This window comes from Marmota monax, unplaced genomic scaffold, assembly GCF_021218885.2.
Source record: "Marmota monax isolate L192 unplaced genomic scaffold, Marmota_monax_Labrador192_F-V1.1 WCK01_AAM20220418_F8-fsc00052, whole genome shotgun sequence".
NCBI lineage: Eukaryota > Metazoa > Chordata > Mammalia > Rodentia > Sciuridae > Marmota > Marmota monax.
Genome location: NW_026693473.1, coordinates 2610190 through 2630204, shown reverse-complemented (window position 1 = coordinate 2630204; position 20015 = coordinate 2610190). Strand labels below are relative to the sequence as shown.

Sequence of the window (20015 nt, the reverse complement as noted above, 5' to 3'; positions counted from 1 at the left end):
TAGCAATCTGCACAGGAAAGAGAGCTGAAGAATCCTGGCTCAAAGGAATCTTAGAGGTCATGTAGTCCAATATCCTATAAGCAAGTATTTCTCCTACAATAGTCTTGACATTCTATCTCTTTGACTAATTCCATTATACAAATCTTCAAAGATATAAAAACATTTTAATTATGATTTTGAGTCACTAAAATTGCTATAAAATTTCCTTCTATTTTTGCTCAAACTTCTTTTCTATACCATTTATCAATCTGTCACAGTTCTAACTTTTAGAGCAGTGAAGAGTAACTGATTCCTGCTCTCACATACCAGACTGTCAAGCACCTGAAGAGGAAATTTGTCTTTTAAGAAGTGTTACATGCTACACTGATATCAAAAGGTTGGAAGATCACATTTTGAGCAACATTTTAACATTTTAACATTTCATGAATATTAATCAACTATAGTACTTCTACCTGGGACCCTTCTACAAGAAGCATTCTCCACAAACAATATTGTCTTTAGTTGTTCAATTGGATGTAAATATGGATATTGATACAGAAATGGATAGGATAGCTATATCACTTTTCTGGGTTTTAAAGAGTGTTTATGATTACATTTTCTCAAGTTAATGTGTTTTTCTGGCTCCTTTCTTGATTAATTTAAAAATTTCCCTCATAATCTCTGATCTACCAGGAATAGAAGATGGTAGTTATAAAAATAATTGAAGTATATAGTTCTGTAACTTTTTTGCTCTAGACAATAGAACTTCCTAAGATTCCACTGTATTTTCCAGAGTGACACATATTTGATTCATAATGAAAAAGCCTCCTTAAGTCACTGAACAATCTCATGTAGGATGATTTTTTAAAATCTTTCACACCTTGAATAACTGCCTGTCTTGGCTCACAGAAAATAATACAGCAAATCGTATCAAACATCTAGCTGAGGTCAGTGAATGTTGTTTTTAAGCACAAATTAGACTTAACAACAGTTTCATTTCTTATGATCCTAGTCCTGTTAGATTCTGGACACATTGTTAGGAAATTATTATTATTTTAACATAAGGTGACATACTTTTTGAAAATAAAAATAAAATTATAGATAAGGGAAATCAAATTAATCAAATTATTCATTAAAAAAGGTGAACTTTATTCCATGTAAATTGAATCTCAATATATCTGACTTTTAAAAAATTCGAAGGAAAGCATCCCCACAGATAGGATTAATCACTTACCTAATCACATCTAGCAATTTATGACTTACCTAGAAATTTTAAAAGATGATATGGGAGACAAAAGATGATGCAAATGAGGGAAAGGACTGGCTTATAGCAAAATACAAATTAACATTATCTATAAACTCAGGCCTAAAGATCAGATGAGACCAGGATCTACAATGCCACCAGATTATGAATCTTTGCAAAACTATTCATATCTATTCTTACGTTCATGCCTCACAAATTTAGGTTCAATTATAGTAAGGAGGCAGGGTAAACAGTTTGATGGCTTACACAGCCTATGCCAGGATGAGGTTTTATGCATACCCTAAATATGAACAGAACTTCAGACATTACAACATAATTTTGCCTAGATGTCTTCATGTGTCTTGATTGTATCAAATCCCTCACTTATTAATTCACAGACAATGGAGAGTGCAACTTGGTTTATCAGAAGAATGTCATACTGGCTTCAAACAGGTCTTAATCAGATCCTTGGTTCTACACCTGAATCAAAATTTTAGGAATGGGTTAAACCCTTTCTCAAAATGTGAACATGGCTACTAGTTTAATGGAAAAAAGCATAGAGATTAGAAATCTCTAATTCAAAGTTGCTGATTGGTTGTTTCTTAACTGAATTTATTTTTTTATCTTCAGTAGAAGGATTTCTACCTTGCTATGGCTAAGTTACAACTAATATTTGGAAGTCTAGAATGGTCAAGGGGAATAAACAAAGTCTGTTTAGCCATGGGTTTTAGGTCATGGGTATTCACCTTGAGTTTCCTTAGGCCATGCGTGTTCACCACTGCTTTTATAATAACCACTACCATGTGTTATTGAGCATCTATGTTCTGGGTCCTAGCAATCATTTAAGGTTAAGCAATTTGCTAAAGTTATAATAATAGAAAGAAAGAAGGTGACAGGTTAAGGTTATTTTTTTTCTGCTAAAGCCATGCCTAAGTAACACAGTCTTCATGACACAGAAGATACCACCTATATGGTCTAGGTATCTTCTTTAAAATAAATAAATCTAATTTAAAATTAAAAGTTGTTTGATTAAAAGGTTTTAATTAAAACATATGATTAAAATTCATTTTATGTATGAATTTATTTATGGATTAATTAATCAACTGGCTGGAATATAGTAATGAATTTCATTTGTCTCTATCTTAAGTCAGAAACAAATAGAGCTAAAAAATAAAGTTAAATAAACAAATAGAGTTAAAAAATAAACAAATAGAGTAAATAAAAATAAACAAAAGTAAATAAATAAAGTAAAGTAAATAAAAATAAACAAATAGAGTTAAAAAATAAAGCATTTTGGGATCAACACGCCATGGTGAAGCCCTGAAAGGGCTACATGATTCTAATTTTTTTGGCATCCCTCCTCTTTTAAAACATTTTTCCCAAAGTGGCTAAGATAAAGCTGGGCAAAGAGATATTGTCGTCTGAATTTGCTCCAGCATAAACATGTTAATTTCATGACTCTATCATTACCTTAAAATATATAATTATATTTAGACAGTGTTAATGAATCAATGATTATATCAGTGATTATGAAACTTTATGTTTAATTTGATATCTATCCTCAATTATAAACTTACAGAGATAAATGAGTTTTTCAACCCATGTTTTTAAAAACATACAAGGCTTATTAATTTGAGACCAAACAATTAGAGGAACTTAAAGAATAATATTTGGATTCAGACTAAGTCATTATTAAAGGGTAACCTTGGGCAAATTACAGAAATTTTCCCTTAATCAATTTTTCCACCCCCTAAAATGAGAACAATATCAACCTTTTGGGGTTGTTGTAAGGATTAAATAAGATGATAAACATAAAAAAATACCTTGTTTGTTCTAAAGTACTGTATAAATATAGATTATAGTTTTTAAGCAGTGTTTAATAAATCTAAAATGTGATAAAATGTTGATTATATGAACTATAAAAAACTAAAAATGATTTTCAAAATTAGTTTTTCCTAGAACTTAAGTGGTAAGCTATTTTCTGCTAATGTTTCATGTAAAGTATTTTTAAAATTCTTATGAATTTCTTTGTTTAAAACATTGTTTCTTCATGACTCAGCACTTCTTTCTCATGGCACAGATGTTATTCATAGTGAATAGTTTTTTTTTTAATTCTCATAATGTTTATTCTCATTTATTGAATGAGTACCAGGAAAAAATAGGTTTTATAACCAAATATAACTATCTTTCAATTCTACCTCTATTCACTTAAAATCTCTAAGCTTTAGCTTTCTTTTGAAAGGTATACCAGGGTGTTATATTACAAAAACAAAAGAAAATTACTACTGGGAAAATTAAATTGTTAATAACATTTATCTTTATCTTCATTGGCTCCTGACTTTGAGTTCTACAACATTAATAATTCCTTAAAGTTGCAAATCTGGAAACACCATTTTTCCATGAAGGCCTAATTTAAGAAGGCTGTACCATCTGTGTTTGTGTCTGTTTGGTCCCAATAAACAGCATCAAATGTCAATGATTGTGCATAAAATTGAGATTCTAGAACTTTCTAAAGGGACAAGTCTTTGGTGAAGTTTCCATGATTACCACAGGTGTTGCTGATTATAGAAAATATTTCATTGTATTATAAAGAATTATGGATAATTTTTTAAAATCTCAGTATTTTTGAGCTCTTAATTTTCTCTAAATTTTCTGTTTACCCCTCCTTATTTTTTTATAGGCTTGACGAGATCATTCAGATTTTGAGTGGGAAAAAAAACCATCAAAATCCTATGGAATATTTCAAAACCTTTCACAAAAGTTGTAGTACTTTCTACTTTATACATTGTGTAATCATCATCTCTGTTTTAAACAACTGCTTCAGGTACTCTGTCTTCATTTACCATGACATTTTGTTTTCAGCAAAATAAATGAGAAAATCTTGAGAAAAAAATTTAAAATTTAAAAATTTATAAAAAAATTTATAAAATTGTGAAGATACAAATATTTTGTTTGTTCATAAAAAAATTTTTCACCTTCACCTGGCAAGTGATGTACTTGATTCCTCTGTCTCACAGCTGGTATTTCATTCCTATAAAAGCCTGCTGCTGCCTCAGGAGTTCTGGTAGCAAGTCCTAAAGAAGGGAACACAAAACTATTGGCATGTAATTTCTTAGTGAAATTTCATGTGAATCAATAATTTAAAGGTAACTACGTGGAAAGGTCTCTGTTTGTTCCTTTATCTAAAACAAACAGGTACTGAACACAACAGAGGACTGTTTGTAAGGAAGAACAAAATTCTTTGGAGAAAGTAGTGGATGTTAGACACAAAGAATTGCACAGAAGGAACAGTCAAATGTGGCCTTAAGATCCAGCTCTTCATTTGATAAAATACAGCACACCTTCATGTTCAAAACACTAGAAAAACTAGGGATAGCAGGAACAAACTTCAACATTGTAAAAGCTATATATGCTAAACCCAAGGCCAACATCATTCTACATGGAGAAAAATTGAAAGCATTTCCTCTAAAAACTGGAACAAGACAAGGATGCCCTCTTCCACCACTTCTATTCAACATCATATTTGAAACTCTAGCCAGAGAAATTAGACAAAAGAAAGAATTAAAGGGATATAAATAGGTAAAGAAGAACTCAAACTATCACTATATGCTGATGACATGATTCTATATCTAGAAGATCCAAAAAAATTCCACCAGAAAACTTCTACAACTAATAAATGAATTCAGCAAAGTAGCAGGATATAAAACCAACACCCATAAATCAAACACATTCCTATACATCAGCAATGAATCCACTGAAAGAGAAATTAGGAAAACTACGACATTCACAGTAGCCTCAAAAAAAAAAAAAAAAAAAACACACACACACACACACAAAACTGGAATCAATCTAACAAAAGAGGTAAAAGAACTCCACAATGAAAACTACGGAACACTAAAGAAAGAAATTGAAGACAATCTCAGAAGATGGAAAGATCTCCCTGCTCCTGGATAGGCAGAATTAATATTGTCAAAATAGCCGTACTACCAAAAGCATTATACAGATTTAATGCAATTCCTATTAAAGTCCCAATGACATTCTTCATAGAAATAGAAAAGCAATCATAAAATTTGGAAAAATAAGAGACCCAGAATAGCTAAAGCAATCCTTAGCAAGAAAACTGAAACAGGATACATCACAATACCAGAACTTAAACTATACTACAGAGCTATATCAACAAAAACAGCATGGTATTGGCACCAACATAGACTTATAGACCAATGGTACAGAATAGAGGATACATAGAGAAACCCACATAAATACAGTTATGTCATACAAAGGTGCCAAAAATATTCACTGGACAAAAGATAGCCTCTTCAACAAATGGTCCTGGCAAAACTGGAAATTCATATGTAGCAAAACGAAATTAAATCTCTGTCTCTCATCCTTCACAATAATCAACTCAAAGTAGATCAAAGACTTAGGCACGAGAACACAGACCATGCACCTAATACAAGAAAAAATAGGCCCAAATCTTCACCATGTTGGCTTAGGATCTGACTTCCTTTACAAGCCTCCTAAAGCACAAGAAGTAAAATCAAGAATCAATAAATGGGATGGATTCAAATTAAAAAGCTTCTTCTCTGCAAAGAAAACAATTAATAATGTGAGAAGAGAGCCTACAGATTGGGAGAAAATCTTTACTACATGCCCCTCTGGGAAAGCATTAATCTCTAGGATATATAAAGAACTCAAAAAACTTAACACCAAAAAAAGCCAAATAACCCAATCAATAAATGGGCTGAGAAACTGAACAGACACTTCATAGAAGAATAAATACAATCGATCAACAAATATATGAAAAAGTGTTCAACATCTCTAGCAATTAGAGAAATACAAATCAAAACTACATAAATACTTCATCTCACACCTGTCAGAATGGCAATCATCAAGAACACAGGCAACAACAAATGTTGGTGAGAATGTGGGGAAAAAGGTACACTCATACGTTGCTGGTGGAACTGAAAACTGGTGCAACCGCTATGGAAAGCAGTATGGAGATCCTCAGAAAACTGGAAATGGAACTACAATTTGACCTAGCTATCCCACTCCTTGGTTTATACTCATACTCAAAGGGCTTAAAATCCGCATACTACAGTAATTCAGCCACATCTATGTTTATAGCAACCCAATTCACAATAGCTAAACTATTGAACCAACGTAGGTGTCCCTCAATAGATGAATGGATAAAGAAAATGTGGTGTGTGTGTGTGTGTGTGTGTGTGTGTGTGTGTGTATATACTCAATGGAATATTACTCAGCTTTAAAGAAGAGTATAATTATGCCATTTGCCAGTAAATGGATGGAAGTTGGAGAATATCATGCTAAGCAAAATAGGCCAATCCCACAAACCCAAAGGCCAAATGTTTTCTCTAATAAGGCAAGGGGCACTAGAGAAGAATAGCATTACCTTAGATTAGGTAGAAGAAAGTGATGGAAGGGGAGGGGAGAGGATGTGGGGATAGAAAGATAATAGAAAAGAAACAGAATTATTGCTTTATGTATGTGACTACATGACCAATATGATTCTGCAACATGTACACTAAGAAAAATGAGAAATTATATCTCACCTATGTATGATATATCAAAGTGCATAAATGCATTCTACTGTCATGTATAACTAATTAAAACATATAAAAAATTAATAAAGAATTTTAAAAAATCCAGCTCTCACCTATACCCAACAACATAAGCTGGGTACTCTGTTGTTAGTATTCTGTGATGCTAACCTTTTGATATTTTAATGTATTTAAATATTTCTGTTACCCAAGCCTTCATTTGAACTTGGTAGCTAAATAAGCCTATTGTAGATTAGACTGAGAATTATGACGATGGATGTTAAAGGTAGTAGCATGTCAGGGCCTGATGCTAGCTTAGAAAATGATGTTCTTCTGGGAAAAGTATTAGGAAAAAAGGCCCACCTTCTGGGATAACACAAGGTCAGGTTAATTTTCAACTCTCTCCAAAATAGGGGCTATTTTCTTTAAGCAATTGAATTTATGTGCCCAGCAAGGAGAAATAGGGCTCAATGTTGGTACCTGTTCACCATGTTGGAAGGCAAGTTTGTATAGAACACAAATTGCACAACATGACCTCATAAGGATTGCATAGCTTAAAAAAGTATTAACAAGTTCAATAATTATTAATGCAAAGCTTATATTGGCAAATAGACTATTCATTTGTGATAAAGTATGTTTATTTTTTTCATTAATTTATCCTAGTGGGTAGCATAATGTCTAACTGTAGAAACTGAAAATTATTTGTTGAATACTTGAGTAAATGAATAAATAATATGAAATTAGAATGTTAACCGGAAAGCTGAGCAATTCAGCATTCTATTTGGCTCACTGGATTCTTTCAGCCCCCAACTCTTTTCTGTTCTCTTTCATTATCCTCAAGGGAATAATTAATGGTCTAAACCTTCAATCTATATTACCTATAGTATATTGGGGTTATTAAAAGAGTTTCATATCCAGATGGAAATCAGAGATTAAAATGATTATTGGTTCTGGCTTCCCTAATTCCCAACTTCTCTTATTCAGAAACACTTGCATCAGGTTGTCATAAATTTTATTTAAAAAAAAAATTTTAGGAGGGGAGGGGAAGGGGGGATAGGAAGGGCAGCAGAATAGAATAGACATTATGATTGCTGTATGTATATAGGTGACTCTATGAGCAGTGTGATTCTGCAATCTGTACAGTCAGAAAAATGAGAAATTATACCCCAATTGATTCAAATGTATGAATTGCCAAGATCATTGTAATGTCATGTGTAGCTAATAAAAAATTTTTTTTAGTTGTCAATGGACCTTTATTTTATTTATTTATATGTGTGCAGAATTGAACCCAGTGCCTCAGACATGCTAGGGAAGTGCTCTACCCTAGCTCTGTCACCAGTTTTTAGTAGATTCAAATGGGTGGAGGGCTAAGATCCCCAAAAAGATTTGAATAAGGGAGGTTAACTACTGAAAAAATTAATTTAAAAAATTCATAGGCAATGGTTCTCAAGTAATCCAGAGACTAGAAGCATATAATTATAATGCACCAATGAAAAAATGGAAAGAATTTAAAAAGAGATACCATAATAAAATTAAAAATTAAATTATGCTAGACAAATAATAGTACAATAGCATGAACAAGAATAGGTTCTGAAAAAGTTATTCCTCAATACTACCACTCCATCAATTGCTTTTCCTTTATGTTTCCTCACAGACCTTTCCACAGGAAGATCCTACTTTTATCTAATACATTCTTGGCAGAGTTATGTGATCGAAGCACATGAAACTTTCAGTATATGAGCATTTTTCAATAAAAGTGAGGATTTGATATGTTTTGTTTTTAAAAACATCATCTGGGATCTTGCTGAAAGTGCAAATCTCAGGCCTCACCCAGATCTACTGAATGAGAATCTCTGGCACTCAGCTATCTGTGTTTTAACACTGAACTAGAGGAAAACAAACTAAAAGTAAGTAAGAAAAGGCAATAAGAGTATTGGCCCTTTAGTACTATTTATACATTTAAAAAGATACAAACATAACAATTGCCATTGTCAGTATTGAAGTGATAAGTGAATCTTATCATTGTACATCAATTCTGCCTCCAGGTAACATAATGAAAAGTAGTTAAAACTTTCCTGCTTTGAAGCAGAATTCTTGACTGCATCAGAGTTCCTATGAGTCTACCTTGAAAAGGAAGTGTGGTGGTGGTGATGTTTCCAGATCTCCTTTAATCTTAGAAAAAACATCATAGGCAGAGGGGTAAAAGCAGGATGTCTACTAAAAATTACACTAGTTTTAAATAATTGGTTATGAAATATAAAAAGCCGTATCCCTAAAACCAGGAACAAGAAAAATATGTTGCTAACACTACATCTATTCAACATTGCATGAAGTTCCTAGCCAATATCCTCCTTTAAAAAGAAAAAAAAGAGCTGCTATTTTCACTGGGGACATCACTGGATACACAGACAATCTAAAAGAATTTACAAATTATTAGAATTAAAAAATAAATTTACCAAATTTGCTAGATGAAAGCTAAATATACAAAAATTAATTGTATTTTATATTTTAGCCACAATTAGAAAAATAAATAAAAATGCATTTGTAATAATGGAATTAAAATAAAATACAAAGAATAATTCTAAGATGTACAATACTTCTACAAAGAAACTAAAAATAGTGCTGAGACAATATAAAGAATGAACAAAAATGTGGGATAACAGAATGCAAAATTCAACATTTTCTCAGTTGATTCATATATCCAATAATATTGCAATCAAAATCTAAGCATGTTTATATGTGAATTGATAAATTCATTATAAAAGTAATAAAAAAATCTAGACTAGTGATAATGATATTGAAAAACACTGCAAAAACAAAACTGGAGAAACTATATTTTCAGCAATGTTTGTAAAGCTACAATATTTAACACAGTGGTTTGAATAAAGGATGAACACACTGATGGAAAAGAACATGAAGTCTAAACATAAATACAGAGACAGACACACACACACACATATACATACACACACACACACACACACATACCTCCCACATGGTAAAGTCCACAAATGTGTGGCAAAAGTTTCACTTTAGTGCAGAGAGGGAAATGGTAATTTCCTCATAAATGGTGATCATTGGATATCTAAATGGTAAAAATGAACCTCAACTCCTTCCTCATGTTATACACAGAAGTAAACTACAAATTAAACTTTAACTTAAATGCAAAAGGTAAAACAATATGGCTCTTAGAAGAAGACACTGTGGAAGAAAAAGCTTCATGGTCTTGGGATAGAAAAGATTCTCTTTAAAAAACAATTGAATAAAATACTTGTAAATTAGCATTAAATGTACATTAGTATTACAATACCAGTTTTAAGGGAAGGAAAGGCAAGCCATGGAGTGGGAGAAGATAGTGATATATATATATATATATATATATATATATATATATATATATATATATATCTCATTATCTATCTATCTCCAAGAAAAGACTTCTACATAGTGTGTGCATGCATGCTAGGTAATTCAATGTCAGTTTTGATCTTACAGATATTACATGTGTGCAGCACGCACACACACTTCCTTTAAATAAATCAATCAGCAAAGTTTACAACTCAATAACAATGAGCAAAATAATTAAATATTTTAAAGCAAGGGCATTAATAGCCAATACATATACAAAATCCCATCAAAATTATTATACATCAAAGAAATGCAATCCAATTTAATTCCACAATGAGATGTTCTATATATACTTCAAAATGACAATAATTTAAGAAGCACTCTAATATTAAACATTGGTAAATATATGGAATTTTCAAACACTGTAAATGGAAGTAAAATTGGTGCAACTACTTAAGAAAACTCATTATAGTATTTTTTTTAAAGCCAAACATCTGTACACCTTATATCCCTCAAATTCTACTCAGATATATGTATATCTCTAATTGCATATATGTACATATACATATGTGTGTACACACAAATGTAACAGAAATGAGTTTATGTTTGCATTAAAAACATAAAATGGGTCATATCAACCTTATTTATAATAGCCTCAAACTGAAAATCAACTAAGTCTTCAACAACAAAAAATTCCATAAATTGAGGTATATTCTTAGAATATTGCAAAGCAATAAAAATGATGCTTAGCAATCCATGGTAGCCAATAACAGTCCTGAGCTTTGTGCCCCTGCGCTCAAGAGAAATGTCCAACAGATTCAGTGCCCATAAAATACATAAACTTGGGCCTCTAGGCTGACTATCAAGTACCAGTGGCTGGTATAGGAACCACAGTAATCAGGGAAGTGGCTCCTGCCCCCAAACCTCTTGGAGGGTCCACAGCTGAGTCCCATAACTGCCAGGTGACACACCTGTCATTCAGACATGTGGATCCATAGAAGGAATTTCTTGAAGATAATTAAGCAGCCAGTGGAAAACTTCATGAGTATGAAATACAGCACATATCACAAAAAGCCTTATGGAGGAAACCAGCCACCATTCGCTGTGCCTAGATACAAGCACACCAATCTGCAACTTGCACATTCTAGAGGGGGCAGCAGCTCTGCACCTCCTATGGGCCATTCAGCAGCATTGGAACCAGACCATTATGCCTCTACCTTAGAATGTCTCACACCACACACTCTGAAATATAAATGGTGGTGGTAAATGATACACCAGATTTGACAGTTCTGTGTACATGGAACTTTTCCTTAGGAGGGCACATAAGACTGTATCCCCCCACCCAATAAGGAGTAAACTGGCTCTGCTATGTTACAGACTAGTAGGGATTCTCCCCTGACATATCAGAAAGCTAGTAGGTGCCTAAATGCACTAAAGATCAGAGAGGATCTCCTAGAATTGTATCAGAGGTGTGCTGTTGTAATCACTAACTTCCACACCCAGGAATAAACTTAAGAGTTAAAGTCAAGGAATGGTGTGTATCTTCTACAGGTTCCAAATCCTGATGAAATCCAAATCAGCAAGACTCAATAAGAAATCCTCAACATCAAATAGCTCAGCACAGGATATCATAGATAATTCAATGTCAGTTTTGATCTTACAGATATTACTTTTCATACTGAATTGATGGATGTTCCATTATTGGAACATTGGCTTAGAAGAAAAGAATCATTGAATTATTGGCTTAGAAAAAAACATGAAAATACAAATTAAAGGAATGAAAAAAATTTTCAGAGAAAGAATCAGAAAAATTTCCAATACTTGAGAATAAAATGGAAATCCCAAAAGAAGACTCAAATCAACAAAACTGAGGGTGAAAAAGGAGAAATTTCCATGGTAATTTGTGAAATCCAGAGGATCATCAGGAACTTTTAAAAAAACTTACATTCTAATAAATCAGAAAATCTAGAAAATATTGACAAGTTTCTAGACACATACAACTTAACTAAATTGAGCTAAGAATATAGAAATACTGAACAAACCAACATCAATCACTGAGATTAAATTAGTAATAAAAGCCTCCCAACAAAGAAGAGCCCAGGACCAGCTAACTTCTACTAGACTTTTAAAGAAGAGCTAATATTAACACTCCTCAAATTAGTCAATGAAATAAGAAGTGAGGGAAGACTCCCAAATTAATTCTATGAAACCAGTATCACCATGATATCAAAGCCAAGTAAAGATTCACCAAGAAAATAAAACTACAGACCAAAATCCCTGATGAACATAGATGCAAATATCCTTAATAAAATATTAGCAATCTGTGTTTAAAAACACATTAAGAAGATTGAACAACATGATCAAGTTGGTTTTATTCCAGGATGTAAGATTGGTTAAACAAGAGCAAATCAATCAATGTAATTCACCACATAAACAAAATTAAGGATACAAATCATATGATTATTTCAACTGATGCCATAAAAGCATTCAACAAAATCCCATTTCCATTCATGGTAATAACATTGAAAAAACTAGGGATAGTAGGAACTTACCTCAACATCATAAAGGCTATATGCAATAAACCCAAGCTAACATCATATTGAACAGAGAAAAGCTAAAATAATTTCCTGTAAAATTTGGAAGAAGTCAAGAATGTTCACGCTCACCAGTCCTATTCAAAATAGCTCTTAAAACTCTAACCAGACCAATCAGATAATAGAAGAAAATTAAAGTGAAACAAATAGGAGAAGAATGCAAATTATTATTAGCTTATGACATGATTCTATACTTAGAAAACACACACACACACACACACACACGGGAAAAAAAAAAACCTCTAACAGAAACTCCAAGACATGATCAATAAATCTATGAATAAAGTGTCAGGATACAATGCTCAAAACACAAAAGCCAATAACTTTCCTGTACTCCAATAATGAATCTCTGAAAAAGAAATCAGGAAAATAATTATACTCAGAGTAGCCTCATGAATACCTGTGAATAAATCTAACCATTGAAGTAAAAAACCTCTACAACAAAAATTATAGAACACTGAAGAAAGAAGTTAAGAAAAACCTTAGAAGATGGAAATATCTCCCTGGAGATCGTGGGTAGGCAGAATTAATATTGTCAAAATGGCCATATTACCAAATATGATCCACAGATTTAATGCATCCCCATCAAAATACCAATTTTATTCTTCACAGAACTAGAACAAACAGTTCTAAAATTCATTTGGAAGAACAATTGACCCAGAATAGCCAAAGCCATCCTGAATAATTACAGCAATGCAGGACACATCACACTGTAGAGATACAGTAACAAAAACAGCAGTATTGGCATAAAAACAGACATGAAGACCAACTGAAAAGAATAACAGACACAGAGACAAATCCACATGGATAGTCATATGATCCTTGACAATGGTTCCAAAATCATACATTGGAGAAAGGATACCCTTTTTAATAGTGCTAGGAAAACTGGATATCCACATGGAGAAGAATGCAACTAGATTCCTATCTTTCACCCTGCACAAAAGTCAAATCAAAGTGGATCAAGGAATTAGACCAGAAACTTTGCAACTGCTAGAAGACATATTCTCAACACTCCAACATATTGGCCCAGTCACTGACTTCCTTCACAAGATCCCTAAAGTTCAAGAAATAAAACTAGGAATCAGTAAGTGGTATGGCATAAATCAAAAACATTCTGCACAGCAAAGGAAAAAAGAATGAAGAGAGTCCACAGAAGGAGGAAGATGTTTGTCAGCTGCTTCTCTGACAGGGGATTAATAAGCAGAATATATATAGAACTCAAAACTTAACATGAAAACTAAACAAAACAAACAATAGAAAACCCCCAAATCCTAATTATAAATGGACAAAAGAACTAAACAGAAAACTGCTTGAAAGAAAAAACATAAATGGCCATATGTGAATATATGAAAAATGTTCAGCATCCCTAGCAATCAGCAAAATACAAATCAAAACTGTACTGAGATTTCATCTCATTCCAGTTAGAATGGCAATAATCAAGAATACAAATAACAATAATTGCTGGCAAGGATTTGGGAAACGTTTGAGGTATACTCATGCATTGTTTGTGGGGCTACAATTTAGACAAGAAATGGAACCACACATGACTCAGATTTGGTACTTCTTGGTATTTATTCAAATGAACTAAAGTCAGCATATATAGTGATAGAGGCACATCAAAATTTATATCAGTGCAACTCACAATAGGAATTAGAAAACCAGCCCAGATGCCTGTCAACAGAAGAATGGGTATAGAAAATGTGCCATCCATATATATATATATATATATATATATATATATATATATATATACACGCACACGCACACACACACACACACACACACAGTGGAGTTTTAAACAGTCATAAAGAAGAGTGAAATTTTGTCACTTGCTGGTAAATGGATGGAACTGGAGAACATCATGCTAAATGAAATAAGCCAAAAAGTCAAGTTTTGAATGTTTTCTCTCATATACAAAAGTTGAGAGAAAAAAGGAATGTCATGAAAACAGAAGAGAGACCAATAAAGTAGAGGAAGGGAATGGACATGGAGGGAGAAGGGAAGGGCAAGGGGGATGTGTTGAGAACAAAATAGACCAAATTACCTATTCTTTATCCTTGACAGGTACAGATCAAGTAATCAGAACACACACACACACACACACACACACGTATGTATATATTCCCAAGAATCTTTATCCTCATATTTTAAAATATATTTTTAATGGGTGTTCACTTTACTTGATGTTTTATTCAATACCATATTGTATTATTTTTGTAATTAGATATACATGTTAAAAATGATAGTTCTGAGGAATGGTATCATTTGCTTCTGCACCTATTATGTATATTTCTTATTAAATCAACTCTAGACAAAAACTACAATGTTACTGTACATTATCCATTTTATTTGACACTTATTAAGTATTATTAATATATCTGCATACTAACTTTCCATTAAAATGTCTTTAAAATTATTACATTCATAAGTCTGATCTTAATTCTATTTGGGGCCAAGCATATTTTTGAAGACATTTATTTTAATTTGATATTAAGAATCAAATTTGCTGATGGTTACATTTTAGAAACTGAATTATAACTACTAAAACCATGAATTAAAAATTTTAAACTACAACAATTTTCAAAATACAGCAACAGATTACTGCAGTGAATTAACACAAACTTGAAAAATACCACTCTTGTTTACCTGAAGTGGGAGACTTGCAACGCTCAAGTTCCGGTGGAACTGGACTATCATTCAATTCAGTTAAACCTGAAAATACAAGGAAAAGATACATATATATATATATATATTAATTTTGATAGTACTGTATAGGTAATCCTTATTCCTTAGTATAGTTAAGTCTAAAAAGGTCCCCTTTCCTGTGAAAAACCACATTACAAAAGTATTGTGAAAATTTATTTAAATAAGTGATACAGGAAAAACAGGAGCTGTAGCTGATCAACAAAGGAAAATTAAACATGGATGGTGGAAAGATGCAAATTTTATTATTTTTATACTTTAATAAATGATCCAATTTCATCAGAGAATAAAAATGAGAAACAGGGTTTTAAAAGTCATAATAAGATCCTTTATTTCAGGAGAACAGGTTATTGGCCTTTAAAAAATATTTAAAGAAATGTTACAGATTTAAAATTTTGTATTTATTTATAAAAATGTAGTGCTATATATATTACATACTGATTTGTTCAATTACATCAATGTCATTTCTATAACAAGTACTACATTCATATTTCCAGTATTTCTTACTTTCTATTTTATGACTTTTCTGAAAAATACAAGGATGAGTACAAAAGTTTAATACATGTTTTTAAATTCTATAAATACATATTCCTATGGCATTTAAAATATCCTTCATCATAGTTTTCTTATTCTTTTTGGAAAGTCTAATATTCTTTTTTATTTGTAAATAAGTACACAGAGTTTCTGATTGAATAGAAGTCCCCTTAATCAGAAACATTTGAACATTTGAGAACTACTTCGAATAATTAAAATTGTCTTTGTTCATATTCCTTCCTATATCCTCTTTATTCAATTTATACTGATACATTTGCTGTAGTTGCAAAAACAAATAGAATTTGGAGATGAAAAGGTCTCTTGTGATAATGTAACTTAACCCTCATGTTTTATATGTATCTATCATCTATCTGTTTTATCTTAAAAACACACATACACACACATATGTATTTTTTTCAAAATTGAGTCTTTCAACCCATAAATATGGTATTCTCTCCCATATGAATGATTTTGAAAATATTTTCTTCTGCAATATTTTGTAGATTTCAGTATGGCAGTCTTATACATGGGATTTTTAAAGTCTTCTATTATCATGTCCCAAATTCTTGTTTTTACCAAGTTTCAGTAGACTTTTTTTAATATGTTTCTTCATTTGCTGTATAAACTAAAATATTTCCAGAAACTACATGATTGTTTTTAATACAGTTTTCATCGTTATGCTTTCTTTTTCTTCTTATTCTCTGGGGGAATGGGACCATATCATTTAGAAGACTATCCTCTATGTATTATCTTGGTTTTGTTTTGTCATGCTGGGATTGAATCCAGGCTCTCACAAATTGTAGGCAAGCATGAGATCACTGAGATATCTCAAGCGGTTTTTAAAATTTCATTTTAAGTCAGGGTCCCACTAAGTTTCCAGAGTGGCCTTGCAAATGTGATCCTCCCATCTCAATATCATGAATAGCTGGGATTACAGTTTATTTCCTAATTGTTTACTATCATTTTATAGAAATAAGACTGATTTTTACATACTGACATGTTTTCTTCAATCTTACTGAATTCACTTTTTATTTTGCAGCTTTATAATAGATTCCTTTAGTTTTTCTATATATACCATAATAGCACTTATGTTTAGGTATATTATTTTTTTTACCTTGCTTTTGCCCTTACTAGGTTATGAAGTAAAAAGCTGAATAATGATGACAGTTGATATCCTTCCTTTATTTATGATTTTAGGGGGGAAAATATTTAATATGTTACAACAAAGTATGATGCTATTTATTGTTTTTTCATGAATACGATTTATTCAATTGAGGAATGTCCTTCTTGTTCCTAGTTTGTGGAAGATTTTTTGTCATATATACGTGTTCAATTTTGTCCAATTTTTTTACATGTATTGAGATGATCATATTTTTCCTTTAAATTATATTTATCAATCATTTTACATTGATTGATCTTTAAATGTTAAATTAGCATTCCTGGGATAAATCCATCTTGTTTATAATGTTTATATTTCTTATATTTATGTGCCATATTGCATTTACTAGTTATTTTATGTATAATTTTTATATCTATGTTCATGAATGGGTCTGGTCTGTAGTTTTCTTACACTTTGCTGTATCAATTTTAGTCATCAACATTTTGATGGCTTTATTCTGGTCCCTAAAAGACTTCACATTAAATGTCTCATAGAGTTAATCTATGGAACCATTTGGGGCTTAAAGTTTTCTTGAGGGAAGTATTTAATTTTGAATTTAAAAAATTTAAAAGACTGTTATTTATATTTTCCAAGGTGTTTTATGTCATCTTTGGTAGGTTTTATCTTTCAAAGAGTCTCTTAAAATTCATCTAAATGTCAGTTTCTAGGCACACAGTTGTTCATAACATTACTTTGTAAATTTTAGTGTTTGTATAATCCATAGTGATGTTCCCTTTTTCATTTCATTTGATCATACATTATTTTTTTTTCTTCTGGAGTCAGTCTCAGGGTTTTTAGACTTTATTAGTGCTTTTGAAGTATCATATTGTTTTGTTGATATATAGTATTATTTGTCTTCTACTTCATTGATTTCTGACCTTTATAATTTCCTTTCATTTATGTTGTGTTTCTTTGCTCTTTTTTTTCTTAGCATCTTAAGAAGGAAGTTTAGATTATGGGTTTCCAAAATGACCATCCATGGTTTTACATTTTTATTCAAAGACTGCTTTAGCAGCATCTTTATACATACACACACACACACACACACACACACATATGTATGTATGTATGTTGTGTTCATACTTTCATTCAGGTCAAAAATACATTAAAATGTCTTTGGTCATTTCTTTTTTAAGCCATAAGTTATTTTAAAAAATTATCTCAGAATAGAAGACAGAAAGACAAACCCACAAAGATACAATTATCTGATCCTTGAGAAAGATGCCAAAAACGTATAGCGTAGAAAAGACAATCTTCTCAACAAATGGAGGAAACAGGTAATCCCTATGCAGAAGAATGAGACTAGACCCTTATCTCTCACCCTGCACAGAGTCAACTCAAAGTGAATCAAAGACCTAAGAATTAGACAAGAAACTATGCAACTCCTAGAAGAAAATGTAGGGGCAACATTCTAGTATACAGACACAGGCAATGACTTTCTCAATAGGACACCTAAAGCTCAAGAAATAACGCCAACAGTTAATTAAGTGAGATGGCATAAAATTAAAAAGCTTCTACACAGCATGGGAAACCATTAAGAATGTGAAAAGAGAACCTAGAGAATGGGAGAAAATCTTTGCTAGATATCATTCTGACAGAGAATTAATATCCAGAATATATAAAGAACTCAAAACACACACATGCACACAAACGTACATGCACACACATAAAAGATGGGCAAATGAACTAAATACATCTCAAAAGAAGAAATACAAATGGCCAACAATTACATGAACAAATGTTCAACAGTGGTATGGTTTATATGGGAGATGTGCTCCCAAAACTCATGTGTAAGACAATACAAGAAAATTTAGAGGGGAAATAAATGATTTTATTATAATCACCTAAACCTAATGAGTGCATTAGTCCTATGATAAAGATTAATTGGGTTGTACCTGTAGGCGGGGAGGGATGGGTGGAGAATGTAGATCACTGGGGGCATGCCTTGCGGTATAGATTTTATACCTGATGAGTGGAGCTTTCTCTCTGATTCTTGGTGTCATGTCTCCTTGGCTTTTCTCTGCCACAATGTTCTGCCTCACCTCCAGCCCTGAGGGGTGGAGTTAGCCATCTATGAACTAAGCCTCTAAAACTGTGAGCCCTCAAATAAACTTTTCCTCTTCTGTTTGTTCTTATTTAGAATTTTGTTCACAGCCGTGAAAAGGCTGACTAAAACAAATATTATTATCAAATAGGGAAATATAAATCAAAACTATACTGAGATTTCATCTGATTCACTTTAGAATGGCAGCCATTAATGATACAAACAATGATGAATGCTGGAGAGGATGTGGAGAAAAAAGGAACACTTTTACACTGTTGGTGGAATTGTAAATTAGTCAACCATTATCAAAATCAGTATGGAATTTCCTCAAAAAACTAGGAATGGAATTACCATATTACCCAGCTATACCACTGTTAATACCACTCCTCGGCATTGATCCTAAATAATTAAAGTCATCATTCTATAGCGATATATGCATACCCATGTTCATAGCAGCACAATTCACAACAGAAAAACCATGGAATCCACCTAGGTGGATGAATCGATGAATGGCTAAATAAAGTGTGGTATGCATACACAATGGCATTTTATTCAGCCATAAGAAGGAAACCATGTCATTTTCAGGAAAAGGAATAGAACATGAGGACATTAAGTTAAGCAAAATAAGTCAAAATCAAAAAGTCAAGGATCATATGATTTCTCTCATATGTGAAAGTTAGAGATGAAAGAGACAAAGAAAGTTCAGGGTTATCTCATGAAAATCAAAGAGAAATCAATGCAGATAGACCAAAGGGACTAGATGAAGGGAATAGGGGAGGGAAAGGGGAAATACTGGGAAAATGATACTGGTTAAATTATATTGTTATATTCTGTACATGTACATTGTTACAAA

General features: G+C 32.1%; 1 protein-coding gene across 8 annotated transcripts in view; it reads right to left on the bottom strand.

Moving 5' to 3' along the window:
* The window catches only part of Stxbp5l (syntaxin binding protein 5L), a 350200-nt gene that overhangs the window by 62788 nt on the left and 267397 nt on the right, over window positions 1–20015 (bottom strand). For 5 of the 8 annotated variants that reach the window (XM_058583478.1, XM_058583479.1, XM_058583477.1 and 2 more), the window contains 2 exons: window positions 15369–15434; window positions 4198–4296 (listed from right to left, as the gene is read on the bottom strand). In XM_058583478.1, the coding sequence (XP_058439461.1) occupies window positions 4198–4296; window positions 15369–15434 (165 nt within the window). The remainder of the gene's footprint in view (window positions 1–4197; window positions 4297–15368; window positions 15435–20015) is intronic. The other 3 variants (XM_046457988.2, XM_046457989.2, XM_058583480.1) reach the window with 2 other exon arrangements.